The sequence below is a fragment of the Branchiostoma lanceolatum genome, chromosome 12 (assembly GCF_035083965.1).
Source record: "Branchiostoma lanceolatum isolate klBraLanc5 chromosome 12, klBraLanc5.hap2, whole genome shotgun sequence".
NCBI classification, from domain to species: Eukaryota; Metazoa; Chordata; class Leptocardii; order Amphioxiformes; family Branchiostomatidae; genus Branchiostoma; species Branchiostoma lanceolatum.
This window is the reverse complement of record NC_089733.1, coordinates 15443756-15465271: the sequence shown is the minus strand read 5'-3', so window position 1 is coordinate 15465271 and position 21516 is coordinate 15443756. Positions and strand designations below refer to the sequence as shown.

The following is a 21516-nucleotide window of genomic DNA, read 5'->3' as shown; positions in this document are numbered from 1 at the left end:
CTGCAGTATCTGCTTGGAGATGAGATTAAGTCCTAGCAACGTGACTTGAGTACCTTAAAACCCCCCTCTCACTGGACCCGCGGCACGCTGGCGGCGTCGCTGTGTCCTAAACTGGATTTTGTTACCCTTGACTTTATAATGGGAATATCATTCAAAACGTACAAGTATAACCACTTACTTTACTTTACTTTTAGTATGACCAAAAAGACAGCAAAACACACAAAGCTTAAAAATATCCGTTTTTTGTCGATGAAATTCGTTGAGTGCTTTGTCAATTCGATCTGCCGCAGCGACGCCGCCAGCGTGCCGCGGGTCCAGTGAGAGGGGGGCTTAAGCCCCTATCCCCCTGGACCCGCGGCACGTTGGCGGCCCGCTGCAGTTCTTAGATTGTCTTTGTGTTACGCTTGAATTTGTAATGACAATATCATGCAAAACGTACAATGAATAAATGAATGAAATCAAACAAAACCCACAGCGTAAAAAGATTCGTTTTTATCGATAAAATTCGTTGAGCAAAATCAATATTTGGGATGTTTGCCACACTCACAAATAGTTCGAGGAACTTTGAAAAGAAACTATGGTATTAATACTTTTTCTTGTTCTTGCTTTAAGTTGGAATTAGGTGCTACAAAATGTGTGCGTATATCATTCAATCAATCGTTCGCAGGCATCAGTATCTGATGCATGGCGGCTGTAGACATGCATAGGGCTTGCCAGGCTGGTCTGCTCTCGGCATAGACCCTCCAGTCGGTTCTGGTGATCCCCAGCCCCTGGAGCGTGTTGAAGATCTGGTCTTCCCAGTACAGTGCATCATGGTATCTTCAAAATAGCATGTCCAAGTAAGATATGCAAGAATTCAGTTGACGTATCATTGATATCACTTGTGAGAAAGGTGTAGAGATGTCATTCTACTGCTTGTCGCACTCTCCAATGTGTAACTTCAAAACGCCTCCAGATCTTTCGTGAAGGCCTTTGTAAAAATTGTACTCCGAGTCCATCGGGTGTTTCTCATCTTGAACGATCGGCTCTTTTCTTACAGAATCATCCGGGTAGTAGTGGTAAGAGATGGTTCTGTTCTTCTCATCCCGAGCGAACGGGAAGAAGCCGTACAGATGGAGCTGGTCACAGAATGTAGTGGCGATGAGGACGGTCGCCAAGCCCGTAGAAGGATGCCCCGTCGTATTCCTCCCGGATATCATAGAAGCGATCCTAATTTTAAAGACAGAGACATTTTAAGATGAGGTTTCTAATCAGAGTGGTACACCAACTTTTCGTCCATCGTACATGTCTATTATCTTTGGTTAACGGATCTAACGTATTTGCCCGAGATGCGTTTTGACTTGGCAACACAACTGAACCTAGATCTACCAACAGAAATGTCAACTACGATGATTGTATAAATGTCACAAACAAATCGATTAATGTCGGTAATTAGCCAACAATAGAATACGCACTGGAACTATTATTTCAGCCAAATCGTCTTCATATCACATGGTAAATATGATGAAGAGAGAGAAAAAATAGGAATTTTTGCTACAGAGTATGATCACTTACGGGTTAATTTTACGTGCGGCTCTGAAGCTTTCTGCGCTGGTCAACAAGATGAAAGAATAGTTATATCGCTGGAAAGCCTCCTGGAGGTAGGGTTGGGATTCTCTACTTGCAAGAAGAACCGTACCATTGATGTCACGCAAACGACTCTGATACGCATCCAGGCTTTTGTTTTTCAAACGTGAAGATGTTTCGAGCCGTTTGGGCGTATCCAGGTTTAAAACTGTCATGTTGGTTCTTCGACCAACGTCCTTTTCAAATCCCGTGAGAGCTGGCAGATCAATTCGTATGACGTAATCCTTGGCATCAATGTCGGCCCCGCAGTGGCTTCCCAAGAGGATGCCGCCATTTCCGACAACAGCGCATGTCCTGTAGTGTCCTATCTTGTGTTCAAATGGCGGACACGGTTTCTTCTCTCTCTTACTCGTAAGACAGGACGCTGGCCAGTTTCCCGGCCTAAACATTTTGTCTGGATGTAGTCTCGCTGTAGCATTTCTGTAAGAGAATCAACAACTTGGTTACTTCTGTAGCTCCTTTGCTTGTCAATCGAGTTTTGTGATGGCATCGCTGAGGAACAAAATGTGAATGCACCAGGTGAAAGATACTCCCAAGCTGAGGAGTGGGTCCTGCTGGTTTTTGAAAGCGTTTTTGTCGGGCTTTCTACTTTGTCATGTCAACGTCTAAAACACATTAAAACCCAGCCGGACCCAATCCTCTGCTTGGGGCGTAGTGAAAGGAGCATACGGAAATCATGTCAATGGTTAGAACAAGACGGAAACTCACCTGATCCGTCTCAATTCTAGATCTTCAGCACTAAACGACGCCACAGGTACCACTGGGAGGGATGGTTGTGGAGAACTCCTACTCGATTCAACAGCGGTATTTTTCTCTCTCACAAGCGGTATCGGCTTTGTCCGTACCCCGAGTCTAATAAAGTCAGGTCGAGAGATATGCATGATATCAGCTATGCCAAGCAAAAGATGAAAGCTGCTCAAAATTTTAATCATTAAGTATAATTTGACTACATTTTTGGTTGTGACAACTCTCATAATACAAAAATAGTAGAATACATGTACATAAAAGAATGCTTTGTTATTGGGAGAGAAACTGAACAAGTCAGCCACAACTGATTTTAACAGTCCACCGAAATTCTTGGCAGTTCTTTTTGTACAACAATAAAATGACAAGGATGACCGAACACAATGAAATGATAGAATACTTGTGCTCCTATACACAAAAACCTACCTTGATGACCACAGTAGAAGACAAGTGACAACATTGATGACTGAGAAAAGCGATAAAGCAAAGAAAACGGTTGGGTTTCTATGTCGTATTCCCCGATCCTTGAGGTTTGAAAGGGACGTGCCGTTGTTTTGAAGAGATACAGCGACTGTTTTCGAAGCCATATTTACCAGTCTTGTGGCAAGGGACTCACACGGTGGTCACGTTCCTAAGGTCTAATCTAATCTCCAAGTAGATCCTACGGTTGCCCAGGGATACTGCCGCCCTGCCACCGTAGGATCTTCTTGGAGATTAGGTCTAATCCTCGTTGCTATGCATAAGCAGTCCACCCACGGCCACAAGTGGGTGTGCGGTATGCCATGGCAATGTGGGAAAAACGCAAACCTAGTCCAATACAAGACCAAAGCACGTCCAGGTCAAAAGATACAAAAAAAGTTCCGCTGCAGTACGAAGGTCACATACCAGGGGGCTCAAAATCGACCCTTCGTCTTTCCATCACCTAACCACATACCAAATATCATCATAATCCATTGAGAGGCTCTTGAGTTATGCTGACCACAAAAATCCGGAAACACACACACACACACACATACACACACACACACACACACGCAGACACACCTAAAACTATATCTCCATTTTTTTTCATGGAGATGATAAAGGTGTAGAGATGGATCTACTTATCTATTCAAGTATATGGATAATTCAGCATGTCGACTTTTACGTATCACTTACACTACTAGTTCTAAAGTCTATATCTTTGATATATTTACCTATTTGTACAAAGTAAGGGTAGATAACTCTACGTTAACGTTTGTGACGTTAACCCCCATCCGTAAAATGGTTTGTCCCAAGTGCTGCATAAATGATTTCATTTAGACTCTACCTATCGAATGTCATTGTTACCAGACGTCATTTATGAGATTTCTGCTCAAGAACTAGAATCTGGACTCGAGTTCTCTCATTTCACGTACTTCAAGTATTTCTTCTTTCTTTTGTACCACGCTGAGCTGAGGGCCACTGAGTAAGATCCGCACAAGTCGCACAGTGAGTACAACATGTTATTCAATAGCCTGGAATCCAGACCTATTATAGCTCCCGAGTCCGCGGAAAGAGACTCGGGAGCTATAATAGGTCTGGATTCCAGGCTAGTTATTCAATGGCGTTTGTGATGTTCGTCCACTCATGGCCCGTGCATACTAGCTATATCCACTCGTGCCTGAGGCCCGTCGCTTATAACATATGCGTCATGCATCGGCGGATCTTTCGGTGATCACTGGGATGAGAAATTGATTACAAGACCGCAAGATACTTTTAAAGGGAAACCCGGTTGGTAGATAAAGTTTTAAAGCAGCCTGATCTAATAAATCTAAGCGTGCTCAAAGTTTCCTCTTTTATTCACTCACTGCGACTGAGAAACACTCAAATTCGTCAGAGGAGACATTCTCTTTGTGTTGAATATCGACTTCAGACGTAAACGTGCCCTTCGACGTTATCTACTATAATTATCTATTCAACCTAGAAGAGAAATTAGGAAAGACCGTGGTCTACGTCATGACGATTTTTACAGATTCGGACACCCAGACAACAGTTTATTTTCACTTGTTTCCCCTGAAATCGAATCTCACAAAGAAAATTATTAGTATGGTGCCAATTGACAATGGTAGATACAAAGGAAATGAGGGAACAATGTACATAATTGTAATTATGTGAAAGCAATTTATTTATTGAACTCCGGTGATTGTCTGGTGCAGGGAACTGGTTCATGAATTCATTTGAACTTCCTGTTGTTGCCAATAAATGACTGTCTTATGGTGGCGTGGGTGTGAGTGTGGGTGTAAGAAATAGGCACCAGTATAACTAAAGATTCATAACCAAGTTTATAATCTAAATCCAAGTCTCTTGGTTTGATTCATTTTGAGGACTTACTGGTCCTGCCCTATTGGTTAAATTGCAAAACGAAAGTTCTAGTCTACGAAAATGTATTCATTTCTATTTCATATAATATACACACAGCATATGATGAACGTAGTCAACGAAAATAGTATCAATTTCTATGAAGATCATAACCTGTAGAACTTTATCTATTTGCAGACAGTTCCTACTTTTTGAATTTACGTGCTGATTGATAAATAAAAACTGACATGGCAGCATTTGACTTGGCACTAATCAAGACAACTTCGGATCAAGAAGAAACCAAAGAGCCCTTTCGAGCAGAATACGCTTCAAGTGGCAGCACTGGTACCACAGTCAACTTAAGGGGATGGGACTCGCTTGAGGATGGTGCTGACCCTTCAAAGGTCACCCAACATCCTCTCTGCACACTTCCTCCAGATCCAAGCCACGTGCCAAAAGCCCGGGACCCGAACCCCACGTATAAGCACACCGCCCCAACATCAAATCAGACCGACACAAAAAACGCCAGGAACCCCAATCCGGTGTACCCAGAAACGCACCAGCTAAACATTCACCCCGACCCCAGCGCGTTCAGTTCAGGAGGTGACACCCCCAACAACCAGCCTCATGCCGTTACGCATCCTGAAAACCCACATGATGAACCCACCTTCAGACCAGCAAGCAATGTTGACGGCAATGCAGGAATTCAAGCAGATGCACGAGCTGCTTATCCGACCGACGGTGAATCCGCACCAAAAGCATCCAACAATGACATCGACCTCTTCGTCCAACCACACGCTGTAGCTTATCTTCAAGATGATGATGTCACTGCCACGTCAGCTAGAAGTGAAAATGTCGATGTCTGTCGACAGGAATGTGCGGCTACACATCAAAACAACGTTGAGACCATCTTAAGGCCATCATGCAGCGATATCAATGACGACAATCTTTATATCCAGCCATACGCTGTTAGATACCATGAAAATGACGACGACGATAATGATAACACCATACCATCATCGGATGATGCTGCAGATGAGAACGAACAAATAGACGATATCAAACCATATGCTGTCGCCTTCATGTGTCCGGACGACGAGGAGTTTTTGCAGCACGATCGAAGTTCCGAAGAGGCGCAAGCAAAGGAAACTTTACAAAATGCAAAGACCGTTTCAAATCGTAGCAATGACATCCCTTCACGGCTAGCTGAGGGTAATCTTCGACCATTTGAAAGAAAGCGTTTTCCATGTGCTTCATGGGTTAACAATGATGATTATTCTTCCAACCAAAACACACTGAAGCCGAACCAGGTGTTCCTTCCAAACGCTCACAAAAATGAAGCATGCGGTACGTTTTTGCAGGATGATAGATGTTCCGAAGAGACGCAACCAAAGGAAACTTTACAAAATGCAAAGACCGTTTCCAGTCGCAGCAACGACATCCCCACAGGCGTATCAAAGGGTATGTCATCCAGGAATGATGCTTACGCGTCCATCCCAAACGCCCTGAGACCGAACCCGATGTACTTGCCAAACGTTCACAAAGAAGCAGATTTCGGTAAGATAAGATGCATTACTAGTATTACCATCAATTCGCTCTTGCAAACTTCTGAGCACGTGGTTAAAACATACGGTTAGATTGATTCTTAAGTGAATAAAGTAACACAAGATGTTTTCATGGTCTTTTGGGGGAGTTAAATGAAGGAATTTATGCTCTATTGAAATTTCAAAGACTATTTTCTACTAAGACAAGACAGATTAAGTGTTAGTACATTTACATGGTAGTTGAATCTAGCATGACACGGGGGAGTATGGAATCCCTTGCACAACCAAGGATGACACTCAGGCTAAGTTGAATCTGTGTGTCATTGTGATAGTTTTAGTAACACCTACTGGTGAAGAGTTGTGCTTCTCTTCATTTGATTTTTTTCAAACATTTTCATTGCATTAAACCCTTGATAGGTGACTTGGGCTGTACATATCGCCGGATGTGCGTTGCTGCAGTAACAGCTGCCTTCCTGGCGTTGCTGATCTTCGGTTGGACCTTTGCCGGGTTGTTCTTCAACGGGAGCAGCCAGGATACTCAGATGGTATTTTGGCCCTCTCTTCTTGCTAGCTGTAGGTCATAAGGTTGATGCTAATGAGATATTTGATAATTCTTAACACAGAAAATTATCGTAGCAGGATATTTCCAAAATACTTATGATAAGGACTAAGTACTAAGGACTGAAACAATTATCCAAAATGCGGACTTGTCACGCTTGTATTGAAAAGTGCTTTTTCACCCAACCACTTCGGTCAAAATATGGTGACAATGATGCATATGATGAAAATACCAGCGACATGGCGGACTGTTGCGGTCACGTGAACGCTATAAGTTATTTCAAGGTTTGACGTGCGCATGTCACACTGCTCATGCGCACTTCTAACTGTGAACTGGCTTATTGAAAATGCACTAGAACTGTCAACAAAATTACGATGTGTTATTCTAACCATAGCCGATATCAGCTGTGTATACCATCCACACCCCTGCCGGTCACCCGACGTGCTGCGGTTTTGGGAGGACCAGACGAACTGATCGCAAGGTCATGTCCACGGTGACAAGACTTACCTTATGCCAGGGGTAGTCCGCTATACAGTGTAGCTCAATAGGCCTATTGAGCTTCCCTGTATAGCGGAGTACCCTTGGCATACTATTCACTCTATTTGGCCGATTTCTACTATTTTCCCAGCGATCCGCGGAGCCTGGTAGAGGCTACCTATCTACAACCCTTACCAAAGACTGTAACCTTTCTTCATATGTCAGATATACCGTATCATATACAGCATACATTTTGTGAAGTATGTTCTTTACCTTTACAAATCTGTATTATGCTATATACTCTTAGCCAGTTTTGAAAACTGATGTACGAAATTCGAAAGAACCTTACCACGTCCTAATTTTTCTTAGATGTCATCAATCTTTAACAACCCACAAGACAGCACAAAGCCACCAACCTTCAATAGCTCACAAAGTGCCACACCGCCGTCGACGTTCAACAGTCCAGAAGATGTGATACTGGCCAAAACCTTCAACAGCTCACAAGATGCCACACTACCATCGAACTCCATCAGCCTACAAGATTCCACACTGCTGTCAACCTCCAACAGAACAGAAGGTGGCACACTACCATCAACTTCCGATAGTTCACAAGGTGCCGCACTGCCCAAAACCTCCAACAGACCACATGGTGCCATGCTGACATCAACCCTCAACGTCTCGCAAGGTAACTTGTATTAACATCAAAATGAAACTGTGTGAGCATGCCAACATACTGTAAAATAACAACAATTATAGAAATATAGTGTTGTTTTCATAGCTATGAGCCTCTGCTGCATAACTGAATTGAATATAAGTCGGCAAACTTCAGCATGATTCCAACATAACCCCAAGTAACTAGTGTATTTACTGTATAAATCATTTATTGCAGAAACAGAAGCCCGTGGCGTCAACTCACGAACAGAGAAGATCGTCTTTGGCGGAACAGGTTCAGACCCGGGAATGTTTGGGGATAACCGCGCAGTGGCTGTGTCTGCCGACAATGAGGTATTTGTGACCGATAAGTACAACAAGCGAGTCCAAGTCTTCAACATCAATGGGGTATTTCTCCGCCTCTTCCTAACTTTTCTGCAAGCTAAAGACGAACAGAAAATACATCCTTACGATGTATCCATTGACGGAGAGGGTCATCTGTGGGTGGTGGGGCGAATAACGTGTGCTTATGACGACCCTGTACATGTGGTGCAGTACAGCCGGGGCGGCCTACCACTGACCAACTTCGGGGTTCTGGAATCTACTTGGTCACCAGGCGTTGGCATGGCGGTAGACGTGCGCAATGACAAAATCATCGTCATCCTGAATGAGGAAATTCTGATGTTCCAACCAAACGGCTCGTTCTACAGGAGTATTGGAAAGGGACGCCATCAATTCGTATATGTCACACCAGACAATAGAGGGAGGATCCTTGTGACGGACTATTCATCCAGCAAAGTCCAGGTGTTCGACTACTCCGGACACTGGCTATCCGGAGTCGGAGGCTATGGGCGCGGCGACGGCGAGCTGATTCGTCCCAGAGGCGTTTGCATAGACAGCTCGGGTCACGTCATCGTAGCAAACGCTGGAAACAGGCGGGTAGACATGTTCACAAGCCGCGGGGAGTTTGTCCGTACCGTCGTTGATATGGAAAACCCGTGGGGCATCGCTGTTGGGCAGGGTGGACAGTTGGTGGTGACTAACGTGGATGATAACACTGTTACCATCTTCCCACCTACACTGACGTTTCTGCACTGAGTACAATCAAAGAATTTTATGTTCAATCATTGAAAAAAAAGGATCCTAACACAACGTTAACTATCCATTATAAATGTCACAATTGATACCTTTAGAAAATGCAAGCAACATTTACCGATTGAATATATGAATGAATGAACTTTATTGCTCGACAGTTGTACATGCTACAATGTATGGCAACAATAACAAGACAATGAATAATTAACTATTCTATTCTATTCTGGAAACTACATGTATAACTACATATACTGAAGACAACTCGTAGGGTGACTATTTAAACGTCACCTAATACCGTTCCTCTTTATCTCGATCTTGCCAGTGAAAGATTTTGTACTCATATGTATCTTTGAATCACAAGTATAAAATTTGAATTTCAAGTTGCACTTTTGACTCCAAATTATATTAACTGTTGGCGATTCATTGCTTTCCATCAGTCATGTCATAATTTGGAGCATTTTCAAGCCAAAATCAATGTCCAGACATTACACTGTAGCAGCTAGGAGATAGTGTTGCGCTGGGGCTACCGTCACTATTACCAATGTACTGGTGTATTGACAACACGCAACATGCCCTGTGGTGTGCTTTTGTGTACACACGTCGACATCTGATGTTGACAAGCCGAATGTGTAGCTTCTTCGGGTCTGTGGCACATGGATGATTATGTTGTAAGTGAATATGTTACTTTATCTTACGCTGGTATCATAACCTCGGTACTCACATATAATCATAACTAGGGTTTTGTCAAGTTGTGTACATCAACTTATTTTTCTTTTAGTTTCAATGTTAAGGTAGTAATGCATTGTCAAGAGGTTGTATCATTTTGGTGATAAGATGTATGATGCACATATTGAATATGGACGACTGAGGTTATTCTCATGAAGAACAATAGTATGCTGATAGACTCATTACATGTATGTGTATGCTCTATGTAGTCCTACATGTTTAAATCCTGTTCAATGTTTTACATCTTGAACCACTTTATAACCCTGAGATTATGTGTGTATAAGTTATGATTAGCTGCACTACAATGTATAACCATCAATATATCAACTGGATGTCAAGCACCCTCAAACTGGTAGTGATCGTTATCTAACATTGTGTTAATACCACCCTCATTAAATCAGGACCCCTATCGCTCCACGTTACATCGAGCGATGTAACGTGGAGCGATGGGGGTCCTGATTTAATGAGGGTGGTTAATACTAAAATGATGTACAGAAGAAGATGTCATGACGAATTATTCATTGATTAAAGGTAACAACAAAATCATTCATATCCTTTGTAAATTTGATGTTTTTCTTGATAATTAAATGTAATACAGTGGAATTTGGGCAAGCAGTTAATTTTCTTGTCAATTATCTAACAATTGAGGTCTGACCTAATTTGAATAATCATGACTAAAACAAGACAGAGGATCCGGATGAATAATGCTAAAGTGCCATCGCCGTTTGTAAAAGAATGAGCCATAAGAATTAAAGACAGATGCTGTTACGCCCGTCGTTTGAAGAAGAACAAAACAAATTTTCTCCTAACAAAATAAATGAAATGCTGTGAGGGTTTTTTGTGTTGACTTAATTTGTATGAAACTGACTAATTAATGACACCATTGAACAGGCTCTACTTTTTGTGAATATTTTTGTAACATCGCCGTCAGCATATTGGTGTGAATTTTCGATCACTCGAATAAAGAAACTGTCTGGCTCATGTGGTTATCAGTGGTTGGTCCTTAGAAGCAGGAAAGCTTGTATAATTTACTGCGGTGCAAAAATGAGTGTATATTAAAGTCTCTACGACCTGTACTGTAACTGCAAGGTGAGAAGTACGTCTAAACGTTGTTTTGTCCTTTTTTGTATGATGTTTTAGGCCTATTTTTTCCTTTGAGTGGATACAATGCGTAAGAAATGCTCCAATCACACCAACGTTTGCGCGCTGGACTGGAAGATATCACCGTGAAGATATGTCCTCCCGCTACGTCGTTAATGCCGTCATTTCTTACAGTTCCGCCAATTCTCGCTAGGGCTCATTACACTTAGGGTAGGTAACCTGAGCCACAGCAAAATAGGTACGTAGTACGATCATTTGTTCCTATCTGAGATAGTTTTCGACGACTCTGAGGGTATAAGATACATATAAGAGTATCCAAGAAAGTAGTGGGCAGCAAGTAGTGGAGTTTTCTAGTGTTCAGGAATGAAACAATTTGTGCGTTCTTGTCCGAAATATATTTGGCGGCGACAGGGGGGGAGGGGGGCGTTTTGTGTAGGGACACGTTATTTTGTCAAAATCTTGCTCATTGTTTTCATTCTGTTTGAAGAAATGCCGAAAGTCAAGTCCAGCCAGTCTCATGCGTCCTACAACAACTCGAGAAAGCTGGAGATTCTTGAGACCCAGAGAAGAAAGCAGTGGAGCAACAGAAAAGCCGCCAAACACTTCGGCGTGGCCGAGGGCTCCATCCGGAAGTGGAAGCGGGTCGAGGAGCAGCTTGCCGCCGCGCCAACGTCACGCAAGAGGCTGTCCGGAGGTGGTCAGAAGGTCAAGAACCCCGAACTTGACCGTACATTGATAGAATGGATCGACGTTCAGCGAAGTGAAGGAGTTCCCGTGAATGGAGCAATGATCAAGGACGAAGCCAGGAGGATTTCAGGCGGTGACGACTCGTTCAAAGCGTCTAACGGCTGGTTGGGGTGTCTGAAGAAGAGGCACGGGCTGATGAGCACCAAGAGAGGGAAGACTGGGACCCTGGTTTGTGTGGTACAACAGGAGCCGAAGGACAAGGTAAGGAATTTTCTAAGATACCCCTGGACACCATTCGTTTGAGGTTTCCTCCCTGGCTGAATTTGCATTTTCACTGATAATCTAATTAAGAAAGAACTGTAGTTGTAATGAATGTTGATGAATATTAATAAAACTAGAACCTTGATGACCTACCAAAACCCACTCATTACAAAAAAAATGGGACACTTCGTCTTCCACTGCTTCCAAAAAAGAAGTCAAACCCAAAAAGCGTAGATTGTATTCCGTAGTAGTTTTTAGAATAGCCACGTGTTCTACTAGTCAACATTGTTAACTCGCACTATCTGTACAGTATACCCTGTAACCCTTGCTATGTATTGTTTCATGTTGCAATTAGCCCTCGGACAAGAACTTGCAAATAAAATTATCATTGATAGCTGGGTATGAAAAAATTCCAAAGATGATGCAGGGGGGCTGCATGGGCCGTTTTATTGATGGCGTATGAAGAGGGCAACTCACGAAAGGATTACTATATTTACATGTAGATAGTCGGTGGATATTTGCATAATTTGAGGCTGATAATGCACATCAGGACCTAATGATAATGATAATAATGAAGAATGAAGACCTATAAGGACGTTTTATCATTCCGCTGACTTCCATGATAGGACTTCCAAAAGATTACATCCTGTGAATATTTGTAATGTGGATGGAGAACATTATTATCAGATTTAATTTGATGCAGGTAAGGAGATTATTTGCATGTCTAACACGAAACGCCTATAATGGTTTAGCAGTAAATGATGAGGTTTTCATATTTGTGACATTTGCTACATCATATATGAATACGTCACCGGGGTGTTTTTAACGGCCTTTCTAACATTGTTTTCAGTCAGTCGAAGAAGCGTCTGAAGTCAAGTCCAGTCAACTTCATACGTCCTTCGAGAACTCGACAAAGCTGGAGATTCTTGAGACCCAGAGAAGAAGGCAATGGAGCAACAGAAAAGCCGCCAAACACTTCGGCGTGGCCGAGGGCTCCATCCGGAAGTGGAAGCGGGTCGAGGAGCAGCTTGCCGCCGCGCCAACGTCACGCAAGAGGCTGTCCGGAGGAGGTCAGAAGGTCAAGAACCCCGAACTTGACCGTACATTGATAGAATGGATCGACGTTCAGCAAAGAGAAGGAGTCCCCGTGAATGGAGCAATGATCAAGGACGAAGCCAGGAGGATTTCAGGCGGTGACGACTCGTTCAAAGCGTCTAACGGATGGTTGGGGGGTCTGAAGAAGAGGCATGGGCTGATGAGCACCAAGAGAGGGAAGACTGGGTCTCTGTTTCGTGTGGTACCACAGGGCATTGAGGACAGTGGGCATGATTCTAATGAACCTATAGTGTGGAGCGTGGCATCGTGTGGTGTCATGGTTAGGGCGACTGAGAATGTGATGGGTTCAAGCACCTGACATGCCCCGATGGCGTACTCTGTTATGTGCAACGCTGACACTGTTCGAAAGTTCATGTTAACAATGTAAGAGACTAATCGTCAACCTCTCCCAAATTGGTGTAATTTGGTCAAACATTCGTACAATATACCTCTTTTTCTGAAGTGGCCTTTAGAGTAGCCTCCGTTGCAGGCTCTGACCCGGCTTTTTAGGGGGCTTAATAATACACTTTTTGCAGCCAGCCCGTAACTATCAGCCAACCCCGTAACTATCAGCCGGCAAAAAGTGTATTATTTAGCCCCCAAAAAGCCGGTTCAGAGCCTGCAACGGAGGCTACCTTTAGAGGACAAATGCACCGAGGAGTTTGTATTCTGTTCTTTCTTTCATTCATGTGTTGTTGTTTTTTCATGGTAGAATAAAGCAATGCGCTGGACGGAATCGCAGCATTGTTCCATCATAAAAATATACAAGTATAAGGGTGGGCTTCCCGAACTGAACTCATCCTAATGAAAGCTGAAAAGTAAAGCTGAATCAAAACGATAGAGATGGTATGCAACGAAGAGAGATCATTCAAGAAAAGATGGTGGACAGCCCCTTCAGCTTTTGAATTGGATTGGCTATATACGAATGAGTCTGTGTGTGATTCTTTGTACTGTGTGTGGACTAAGTACAAAGAGTGTGTTTAGTGCACGTGGTTTAGTGTGCTTACAACACTACAGCGAGTGATTTCAACAAAAGCTTGGTGGCCTACTGTTTCTGGTGTGATGAGTTGATGGCAAGAGTTCATCGCGAACATAAAACCATCGCGACAATTTCACGGTTTACAGTAATGTTGTAAGCATAGCTTGTTCACGCGTTCTGTCTATTTAGTCAAATGGCCCCAGGACTGGATTCCCGGTATGCTCCAATACTATACCTGTCTTACATTAGATACCGTACAACAACTATGTTTCCACGCAGCTAAGTACTACGAACAAACAAACACACAAACAAATAAACAAATTAAACTTTTTACAGAATTAATCGCTTAAATCCATGTGCCACAGCCCTATCCGGTCGAATTATTGAATTGCCTTCTTATATATTTTCATTGAATACAGTTCCTTTGTTTGTGTGTATATATATCCATTAAGTTTTCTTATTGACTAATAGAAGACGATATGCAGGACTACTTTTTGCAAAGGGCAATATTAATTCTTAGCCGTAACACTTCAGATCCGTACTTTGGTAAAAAAAAAAAAAACGATAGACGACAGCAATCCTTTCCACGTGCGTCACAGGTGCCCTCGGGACAGATAATATCCACCACCAATCTCCTCCCCGCTTCGGGTTATTTTATCCGCTATATGAAACCCTCTCGACTGTAACGACATCACGAAAACAATCGCCCCACGTTTCCTGCGGCGTGCGTGACATGGAAGGCACACCGTAAACTTTATCCGCCAGGCCCTGGTGTCATGAAGGACAGCGGTACATCTGACCATGCACGCTTGGTCACAGACTGCAGTTTCAAATCAAAGAAAGAAACAGAGACAGCGTTCCCCCGGAAGGCGTGCACATGCTGACAACAGCGTAGGGAGAGTTTGGGAGCTTCTTCTGGGAGGAGGAAGCATGTTGTCTCGTGGGCCCGGAGCGGCCCGAGGGGTGGTCACCCGGGCGCGACCGCGCAGGTTTGATACGGACCCTGACGCCACCCACGCCCGCGGGTCCACGCTACCCCGCCCGTCGGAGAGGGTGGTGATTAACGTGAGCGGCCTGCGGTTCGTCTCGACGCTGCAGACGTTAGAAAGGTACCCGGACTCGCTGCTAGGCGACCCGCGCAGGCGGCGGTGGTATCACGATCCGAGTCGGAACGAATTCTTCTTCGACAGGTAAATACATGTATATGACACATTCATGCACCTGTTCCGAACACCAGGGAATTATGTGTGAATAAGCTAGATAAGAAATAAACCTTTCCTTATTGAAACTGTAGGTTCAAATGTTAATTTCTTTGTAGACGAACAAGAAATGTTGTTTGTCATATCATCCAGATACAGTTTCAGAAAACCCGTTCTCATAATAGTGTTAACATTTTTGCCTTGTACTTTTGTTTCAAATGATCTGTTTTCAGTAATGTTAGCGGGCCTACTAGTTTTACAGGTGTTCATGAAAAATTGATTTTTAATCTTTCTAATGAATATTTCAACGCTAGTACTGTGTACAAGAGGATGCACTGTACTTGTAAACCTTATGCGGCGTTAGTGGCACAAATAAATTCCAGGCATGCATCTTTTTTAATGATTTCTAACAAAAGCATCGAACTCGTTTATCTGCATTGGACGTTGGACAGTTTACATTCCATTACCGCTGCAGAAAATACCTTGGACAAAACAATAGCTGAAGCAGAAACACCTTTGATGTAGTTGTCAATCAACTCCTATTCGTTTCTCTCTATATATGAGTATTTACATGCATTACATTTTTGTCTACCGTCCGTCAGGCCATACTGTCTTGATAATGTGGATGGCATCCGCGCGCGCATCAAACTTCGTCCGTTTTTTAAAACAATGTTTGCAACTACACTATAACTCATAAAAGAAGCTGCAAAATGAGCATATTCATGCCGTAAATGGCACAAGAATATCGGAAAACGGATACTGAGGTATAATACCATTTATGAAGTCAATTCCAAAGTCAAAGAATAATATATAAAAAGAATTTTATTGTTTGGTATAACATTAAGTTACTACATGTATGTATCATAAATGGACCCATAAAAAAGGATCGCAGGTGTGTGTGTGTCTGTGCGTTGTGTAGGGGGGAGGTGTTAACAGGTAAGTATAGGAAGGCTGTTGGCTGAATTTATGAAAAACTATATTCAAGCTGCCGAGAAAGGGGAAAAAGTAACAGTCACTTATCGGTTTCTGAATGAATAATCAATAATATGTCAGTTATCGGTTTCTACTGAAAGCATAGTCAATACTAGTATATTTAGATCGTTCACTGTTCTTTGCTGTTTTCGGTGAAAAGTGCTCTCTCTACATTATGTTCTAGTGTCATACAGTACAGCTGTCAAGTACATTTTCAATTCTTTCCTCTCCTAGACATCGCCCGAGTTTCGAAGCCATCTTACAGTTCTACCAGACCGGCGGAGAACTCAAGTGTCCCCAAGAAGTACCCTCGGACGTCTTCGTAGCCGAGATGGAGTTCTACGACCTCGGAGAAGAAATGATCAAGGCGTAAGATCACGGGATAACTATTCAAGATAGCGATTTTACCTCCATGCATCTGATTGGAGATCGCTAGATCGTTATTTGTATAGCAGGCAAGGTCACAAGGGTTAACATGGTTCATCAGAAAAACACTGTAGATCTTTGCATGTCCGCGTTGTTTTTGTTTGTTTTAGCGGTTTTGTGTTCGAATATGTGTTTTTGTTCTACAGTATTGTTTAGACCGCGAACTTAAAACACAACGAAAGCCTCACTTCCAATCTTACCACGATATTAGATTCTCGTGAAGATAAATGAATTAAAGGTAAGCACCAAGAGAAAGAGCATGTTTAGTGACACATCGCTCATCTACTGATGACTTGTTCCCAGGTTCCGAGAGGAAATGGGCATGGAACTGCCAATGCCAGATGAGATTCCGCCCCCTGAGGACGAGATGCTGCTGAAAATTTGGCGCCTTTTCAGGGACCCGAGTTCATCCTTCCTGGCCAAACTGGTCACAGGTCGGTTGAGCATGGCTCTGATTGGGGCAATAGTCTGTCTGTGCTATTGGTTGTGAACACATGACGTCATAGACACCATGCAAGTTGATTGGTTATCAACACATGGCGTCAGAGACACCATGCATGTTGATTGGTTGATTGGCTGAGTCTAGAAGTTCAAATCAAACTTTACCAGACCCTTTCAGGTTTATCCATTATGGTGGCAAATTAATGCTTACGTAACCACGGCAAGAAAGAGATGGCGACGTGTGACCTAACTTAACAAAATACTATTGTTTATTTTTACTCAAACGCATTCATATGTTTATGGTGAACAGCTTCTCCAGCTCTGTCCTGCCACTTGCTACATAGTGTAATCGAACACCACAGTGTGTTTGATACTTTACCGGTAACCATGGTGACAGCCGTCTGGTTCAGATCATTGGCCTTATTTGATAGGACGGAAGAGGAAGAAACAGAGCGAAAACAATATGTTTCCCTTTCGTGAAGGTAAACATAACAACAACTTACAACGCTGCACTCTTCACCCATGCAGTGACCTCTGTGCTGATGATCATCATGAGCGTGTTGGTGACGTGTATGGAGACCGTGCCTGACGTGCAGACCTGGGTTCACGCCTACAAGTACAGGAACGACACCAACGGAACCCTGGTCAGGCTACCCCGCACTAGGAACCCGTTCTTCGTGGCAGAGACCATCTACGTGGCTTGGTTCACACTGGAGTTGGTCTTAGGTCATTTAATTTAAACAGACATGCATTATAAATGTGTCATTTACCGTAGTGCTTATATGTACCCCTCCTTCCTTAGAGAGAGAGAGAGAGAGCAGGGGAAAGAGAGAGAAAGAGGGAGTGAGAGAAAGGGAGAGAGAAAGAGAGGAGGAGAAAGAGAGGGAGAGAGAGAAAGAGAGGGGGAGGTAGAAAGAGAGAGAGAGGGGGGTGATGGGTTATGTAGAGAGCACCTTGTATCTTGTTCAAAAAATGAAGAATGAGGAGAAACGATTTTGATGACAGTTGCTAAAATGATAAGAAAATCAACCAATTTCTTACCATCCAGTTCGTTCTTTCTAAATGCAACATCTCTACAAAGGTATCTTTTTCGTTGGTGGGTAGAACGTTGGTGAAGTTTTTTACACATTATTCTATTTTCTCACCTCAGGTTTTCTGGCATGCTCGGATCGAGTCAGGTACAGCAAGGACTACATGAACATCCTGGATTTGGTGGGCATAATTCTGTATCTGGTGGATGTGTGCATAGAGATCAGGTAAGGATAGCGACCGTCTTAGACGTTTTTTTGATGCAGTTAGGTCATTTCAGGCATTGGTTGGCTGAGTAGCTGTTTTGCTTCACCCTTATCTTTTGGGCGGCGCCCTTGGGAAAGATCCTTTCGGCGAAGAAAAACGTCTATGAAAACTTTTCAACCTCTTTGGGTCTCTTGCAAAAGTTTGTTACATCGGCAGAGTACACTAGAGAAAACAAACCTTGCCAATCACATGTACGAAATTGTAATATCAAGTATAAGCGTTAATTCCTTTACAAAGTTCTTATGCCGACATGAAAACAAACAAACTGTGGCTTGAGTGCGCCAGCCCACCGCTACCTGTTGTCATAACATGTGGAAATAAATGTTTAAAAAAGCTTACATTCCGTTTTCTGCTAGCACGGTGAACACAGATGGTCAGATTGACCGCGTGGTCAGCGCTTTGTGGACAGCACGCCTCATCCGAATTCTGCGGGTGGTCAAACTGACGCGCTACTCTGTCGACATGCAGCTGTTCTGGAAGGCCATGGTAGGGGACGCTCTTTCAATAGAGTCAGTACCGTGTGTAACCTCTACCAGGCTTCAGAGGTGAATGGAAAGAGTAGAAATGGGCAAAATAGGACGCTATAGGAGTACAGTTTGCCGCTTTGACTCCTATTTGGCCTAGGCCTATTTCTACTCTTTCTAGCAGCCTCTGAAGCCTGGTAGGGGCTATACCGTGTGCACTGTGCACCATATTATTATGTACAAGAAAAATATCTTTATGATGTGAATAATGTTGAAATCCGTAAAGCGATAACACGGTGAAGAATTAGTAGCCATAGATTGAATATAGAAACAGGTAGATACTTTAATGTAGCTCCCGACCAAAGGTTTTGCCCATTCTGTCCTAATCGAATTGAAGATGAGTTTCACTTTATTATGGAATGCTCTAAATATGATGCCCTACGAGATGAGTTATTCACCTTTCTCAATTCAAGTACTTCAGATTTTAAGACACTCAATACCACAGATAGATATGACTATATATTTAGATGCAACAGCTAATACAGTGTTAAAATAGGCAAATATATAAAAGATTGTTTTGTTATTAGAAAAAATAATGATACTCAAAATTAGAAAACTTGAATCATGTAAAACCTAAGATAGTCATTTTGTTGTAGTGAATAGTTTTATTCCATACTCATGTCTTGTTCTATGTTTAACGGTTGCTGCCATACTTTGTACCTGCTACAATAGTCGCGCAATAAAGTTCTTCTATTATACACCTTTAATAGGACTAATCTCCAAGCAGATGTTAGGTTTGACACATGTACATTTTTCTGACCTGTCGGCTTTTCTGACAGCCCCTTGAAGACTATAAAAAAGCTGGCCGGTCGGAAGACTTAATGTGTCCACCAACATCTGGTTGGAGAGTCAGACTGCCTCAGGGAAATATGTTAACTCTTTATTGTTTTCATTGAATAGAAGAAGTTTTGATTCATCACTATTACCAAGGTTATGTTTTCGGGTTTGTGTGTGTACGTGTGTGTGTGTGTGTGTGTTTATGTGCTTGCGTACTGTTCATGTATTTGTGTATGTAAATGTATGTGTGTGTATGTATGTGTGAATGCGGATGTGCATTATAGTTTTGGTTAGTCCTGATGACCGTGATACGTGGCCGTACCACTTCAGTGTTGTTTTCTTCACTGTGGTTAGGAGGTCTTCGTACGGCCCTATGTTATGACTGACCCTGTATTCCTCTCCCCCAGACCAACAGCTTGCCCGCTATGGTCCTCTTCACTTTCACCACCATGGTGCTGATGGTGGTGTTCTCTGGCATCGTGTTCTTCTGGGAGTCGGAATATCCCGACACCAAGTTCACCAGCATCCCCGACACATTCTGGTGGGCCATCATCACCATGATCAACATCGGCTACGGCGACCACATCCCCCAAACCCTGGTGGGAAAGATAGTTGCGAGCGTCGCTACCATCGCTGGGATCGTTTCGCTGTGCCTGGGGATTCCCGAGTTTATGGAGTGTTATATACAGCTGTATGAGGCAGCCAGGTATAGTGCAAAGAGACAGGCCAGACGTAGGTATGGAATGATGTCCAAATATGGGATGCTAGGAGGGAATAAGTCACCTTTTTCGAGGAAGAGGAGAAGGGATGGGAAGTTCACTCTCATCATATAATTGCAGATAGACCAGCGACACAGCTGAAAAATGGTTATTGAATATGTAAATCTGTCTAAAAATCACCAAATTTGGCACACAGGTAGATTGATGTATTCTAAACAAATCTAGAAAAACAGGCATCCAACTTTCGGGGAGCGATTTTCTGTCATTTTTCGCAATTCCTAACTAAGAATATTTATTCTTGACTCCTGTGCCATGACACCTAGGGATACCTGAGTTTATGAAGTGTTATATACACCTATATGAGGCAGCCAGGTGCAGTGCAAAGAGACAGGCCAGGCGTAGGTATGGAATGATGTCCAAATATGGGATGCTTGGAGGGGATAAGTAACCTTTTTCGAGGAAGAAGTGAAGGGATGGGAAATCTACTCTCATCATATAATAAGCTTGTTCATGGTTTAAAGTGCACATGCGATGTATGGTGGGTAGTTCTGCATCATTTGTCAAAGTTGAAGGCCATTATAAATACATAGCGAATGGCCAGGGGCATAATACCCATAATGCATCAAACTGTGAAATAACTTACTAGTATTGCAGAGGCTCAAATGCATGGCAAAAAAGCATCATGCTTCACCTCAGTTGTGATGACTGCTTTACTTACTTACTAGCACAGGGAACAAAGAAAGGAGGGAATTATGCATAACCAGTTAGTCCTTTGTACATGTAGTCCAGGAAATATTTCATAGGTTGATATTGTATGATTATGAGCATACATGTAGTCAAGGTATTATTTTTCATTTCACAAGAAGAAGAGGTACAAGACAATAGGTTTAAGTAAGAATAGATTGGCTTGATTCAGTAGAATCATCTGGCAATTTTCAGTCATTTAAAAATACTACATGTAAATCAGCAAAAAGGAATTCTGTAAATTAGAATAAGATCTACATTGTAGCAAAGTACTTATTGTTCTTTTATAAATTTACAATAAAGATTGCAAAATTTATATATTTGTGTGATCTTTATTGACTCAAGCTGTGACATACATGACTATGCACAAAACACCAAACCATAGATTTCTGCATACATGTAACACCAAATCATAGATTTCTACACATACTCGGACATAATCTAAAAAAAACAAACATAGACCACACCACGGTAAAGCTTGGTCCTAGTGTGTACAAAGATAAAAATATGTCTTTCTGTTTTCAATAAAAATCACTCCACATCATGTATCAAAG

At 42.6% G+C, this 21516-nt stretch overlaps 5 protein-coding genes across 5 annotated transcripts; 4 read left to right on the top strand and 1 right to left on the bottom strand.

Moving 5' to 3' along the window:
* Nucleotides 1-512: 512 nt before the first annotated feature.
* On the bottom strand, nt 513-2830 carry LOC136445788 (alpha-2,8-sialyltransferase 8B-like). The gene is made up of 4 exons (XM_066443927.1): nt 2797-2830; nt 2335-2386; nt 1555-2046; nt 513-1209 (listed from the first exon to the last, which is right to left on the bottom strand). Exons 1-4 carry the CDS (start codon nt 2828-2830, stop codon nt 909-911), a joined length of 879 nt encoding a protein of 292 aa, XP_066300024.1. The 3' UTR covers nt 513-908.
* Nucleotides 2831-3556: 726 nt separating this feature from the next.
* LOC136445787 (uncharacterized) lies at nt 3557-7315 on the top strand. The gene is made up of 4 exons (XM_066443925.1): nt 3557-3840; nt 4888-6246; nt 6651-6778; nt 7187-7315. The coding sequence occupies exons 2-4, from the start codon at nt 4938-4940 to the stop codon at nt 7313-7315; spliced, it is 1566 nt and encodes a 521-aa protein (XP_066300022.1). The 5' UTR covers nt 3557-3840; nt 4888-4937.
* On the top strand, nt 7236-9439 carry LOC136446336 (tripartite motif-containing protein 2-like). The gene is made up of 2 exons (XM_066444685.1): nt 7236-7954; nt 8159-9439. Exons 1-2 carry the CDS (start codon nt 7639-7641, stop codon nt 9016-9018), a joined length of 1176 nt encoding a protein of 391 aa, XP_066300782.1. The 5' UTR covers nt 7236-7638; the 3' UTR covers nt 9019-9439.
* A 1571-nt stretch (nt 9440-11010) lies between these two features.
* On the top strand, nt 11011-13811 carry LOC136446139 (uncharacterized). Its single transcript, XM_066444426.1, has 3 exons — nt 11011-11080; nt 11330-11790; nt 12641-13811. Exons 2-3 carry the CDS (start codon nt 11332-11334, stop codon nt 13202-13204), a joined length of 1023 nt encoding a protein of 340 aa, XP_066300523.1. The 5' UTR covers nt 11011-11080; nt 11330-11331; the 3' UTR covers nt 13205-13811.
* Nucleotides 13812-14479: 668 nt separating this feature from the next.
* Nucleotides 14480-21493, top strand: LOC136445961 (potassium voltage-gated channel subfamily A member 7-like). Its single transcript, XM_066444216.1, has 7 exons — nt 14480-15054; nt 16270-16404; nt 16765-16895; nt 17431-17628; nt 18053-18158; nt 18555-18684; nt 19907-21493. Exons 1-7 carry the CDS (start codon nt 14666-14668, stop codon nt 20330-20332), a joined length of 1515 nt encoding a protein of 504 aa, XP_066300313.1. The 5' UTR covers nt 14480-14665; the 3' UTR covers nt 20333-21493.
* The last annotated feature ends 23 nt before the right edge of the window (nt 21494-21516 follow it).

Bases quoted from the DNA above. Each gene is read 5' to 3' on its own strand.
- LOC136446139 (XM_066444426.1), top strand. From the start codon at position 11,332: ATGCCGAAAGTCAAGTCCAGCCAGTCTCATGCGTCCTACAACAACTCG. The intron at 11,791-12,640 runs GTAAGGAATTTT...CATTGTTTTCAG, and splicing joins AACAGGAGCCGAAGGACAAG to TCAGTCGAAGAAGCGTCTGA.
- LOC136445788 (XM_066443927.1), bottom strand. From the start codon at position 2,830: ATGTTGTCACTTGTCTTCTACTGTGGTCATCAAG. The intron at 2,047-2,334 runs GTGAGTTTCCGT...ATTCTCTTACAG, and splicing joins CTAGAATTGAGACGGATCAG to AAATGCTACAGCGAGACTAC. The intron at 1,210-1,554 runs GTAAGTGATCAT...CTTTAAAATTAG, and splicing joins GCCGCACGTAAAATTAACCC to GATCGCTTCTATGATATCCG.
- LOC136445961 (XM_066444216.1), top strand. From the start codon at position 14,666: ATGCACGCTTGGTCACAGACTGCAGTTTCAAATCAAAGAAAGAAACAG. The intron at 15,055-16,269 runs GTAAATACATGT...TTCCTCTCCTAG, and splicing joins AACGAATTCTTCTTCGACAG to ACATCGCCCGAGTTTCGAAG. The intron at 17,629-18,052 runs GTCATTTAATTT...TTCTCACCTCAG, and splicing joins CACACTGGAGTTGGTCTTAG to GTTTTCTGGCATGCTCGGAT.
- LOC136446336 (XM_066444685.1), top strand. From the start codon at position 7,639: ATGTCATCAATCTTTAACAACCCACAAGACAGCACAAAGCCACCAACC. The intron at 7,955-8,158 runs GTAACTTGTATT...CATTTATTGCAG, and splicing joins AACCCTCAACGTCTCGCAAG to AAACAGAAGCCCGTGGCGTC.
- LOC136445787 (XM_066443925.1), top strand. From the start codon at position 4,938: ATGGCAGCATTTGACTTGGCACTAATCAAGACAACTTCGGATCAAGAA. The intron at 6,247-6,650 runs GTAAGATAAGAT...AACCCTTGATAG, and splicing joins TCACAAAGAAGCAGATTTCG to GTGACTTGGGCTGTACATAT. The intron at 6,779-7,186 runs GTATTTTGGCCC...TTCTAACCATAG, and splicing joins GCAGCCAGGATACTCAGATG to CCGATATCAGCTGTGTATAC.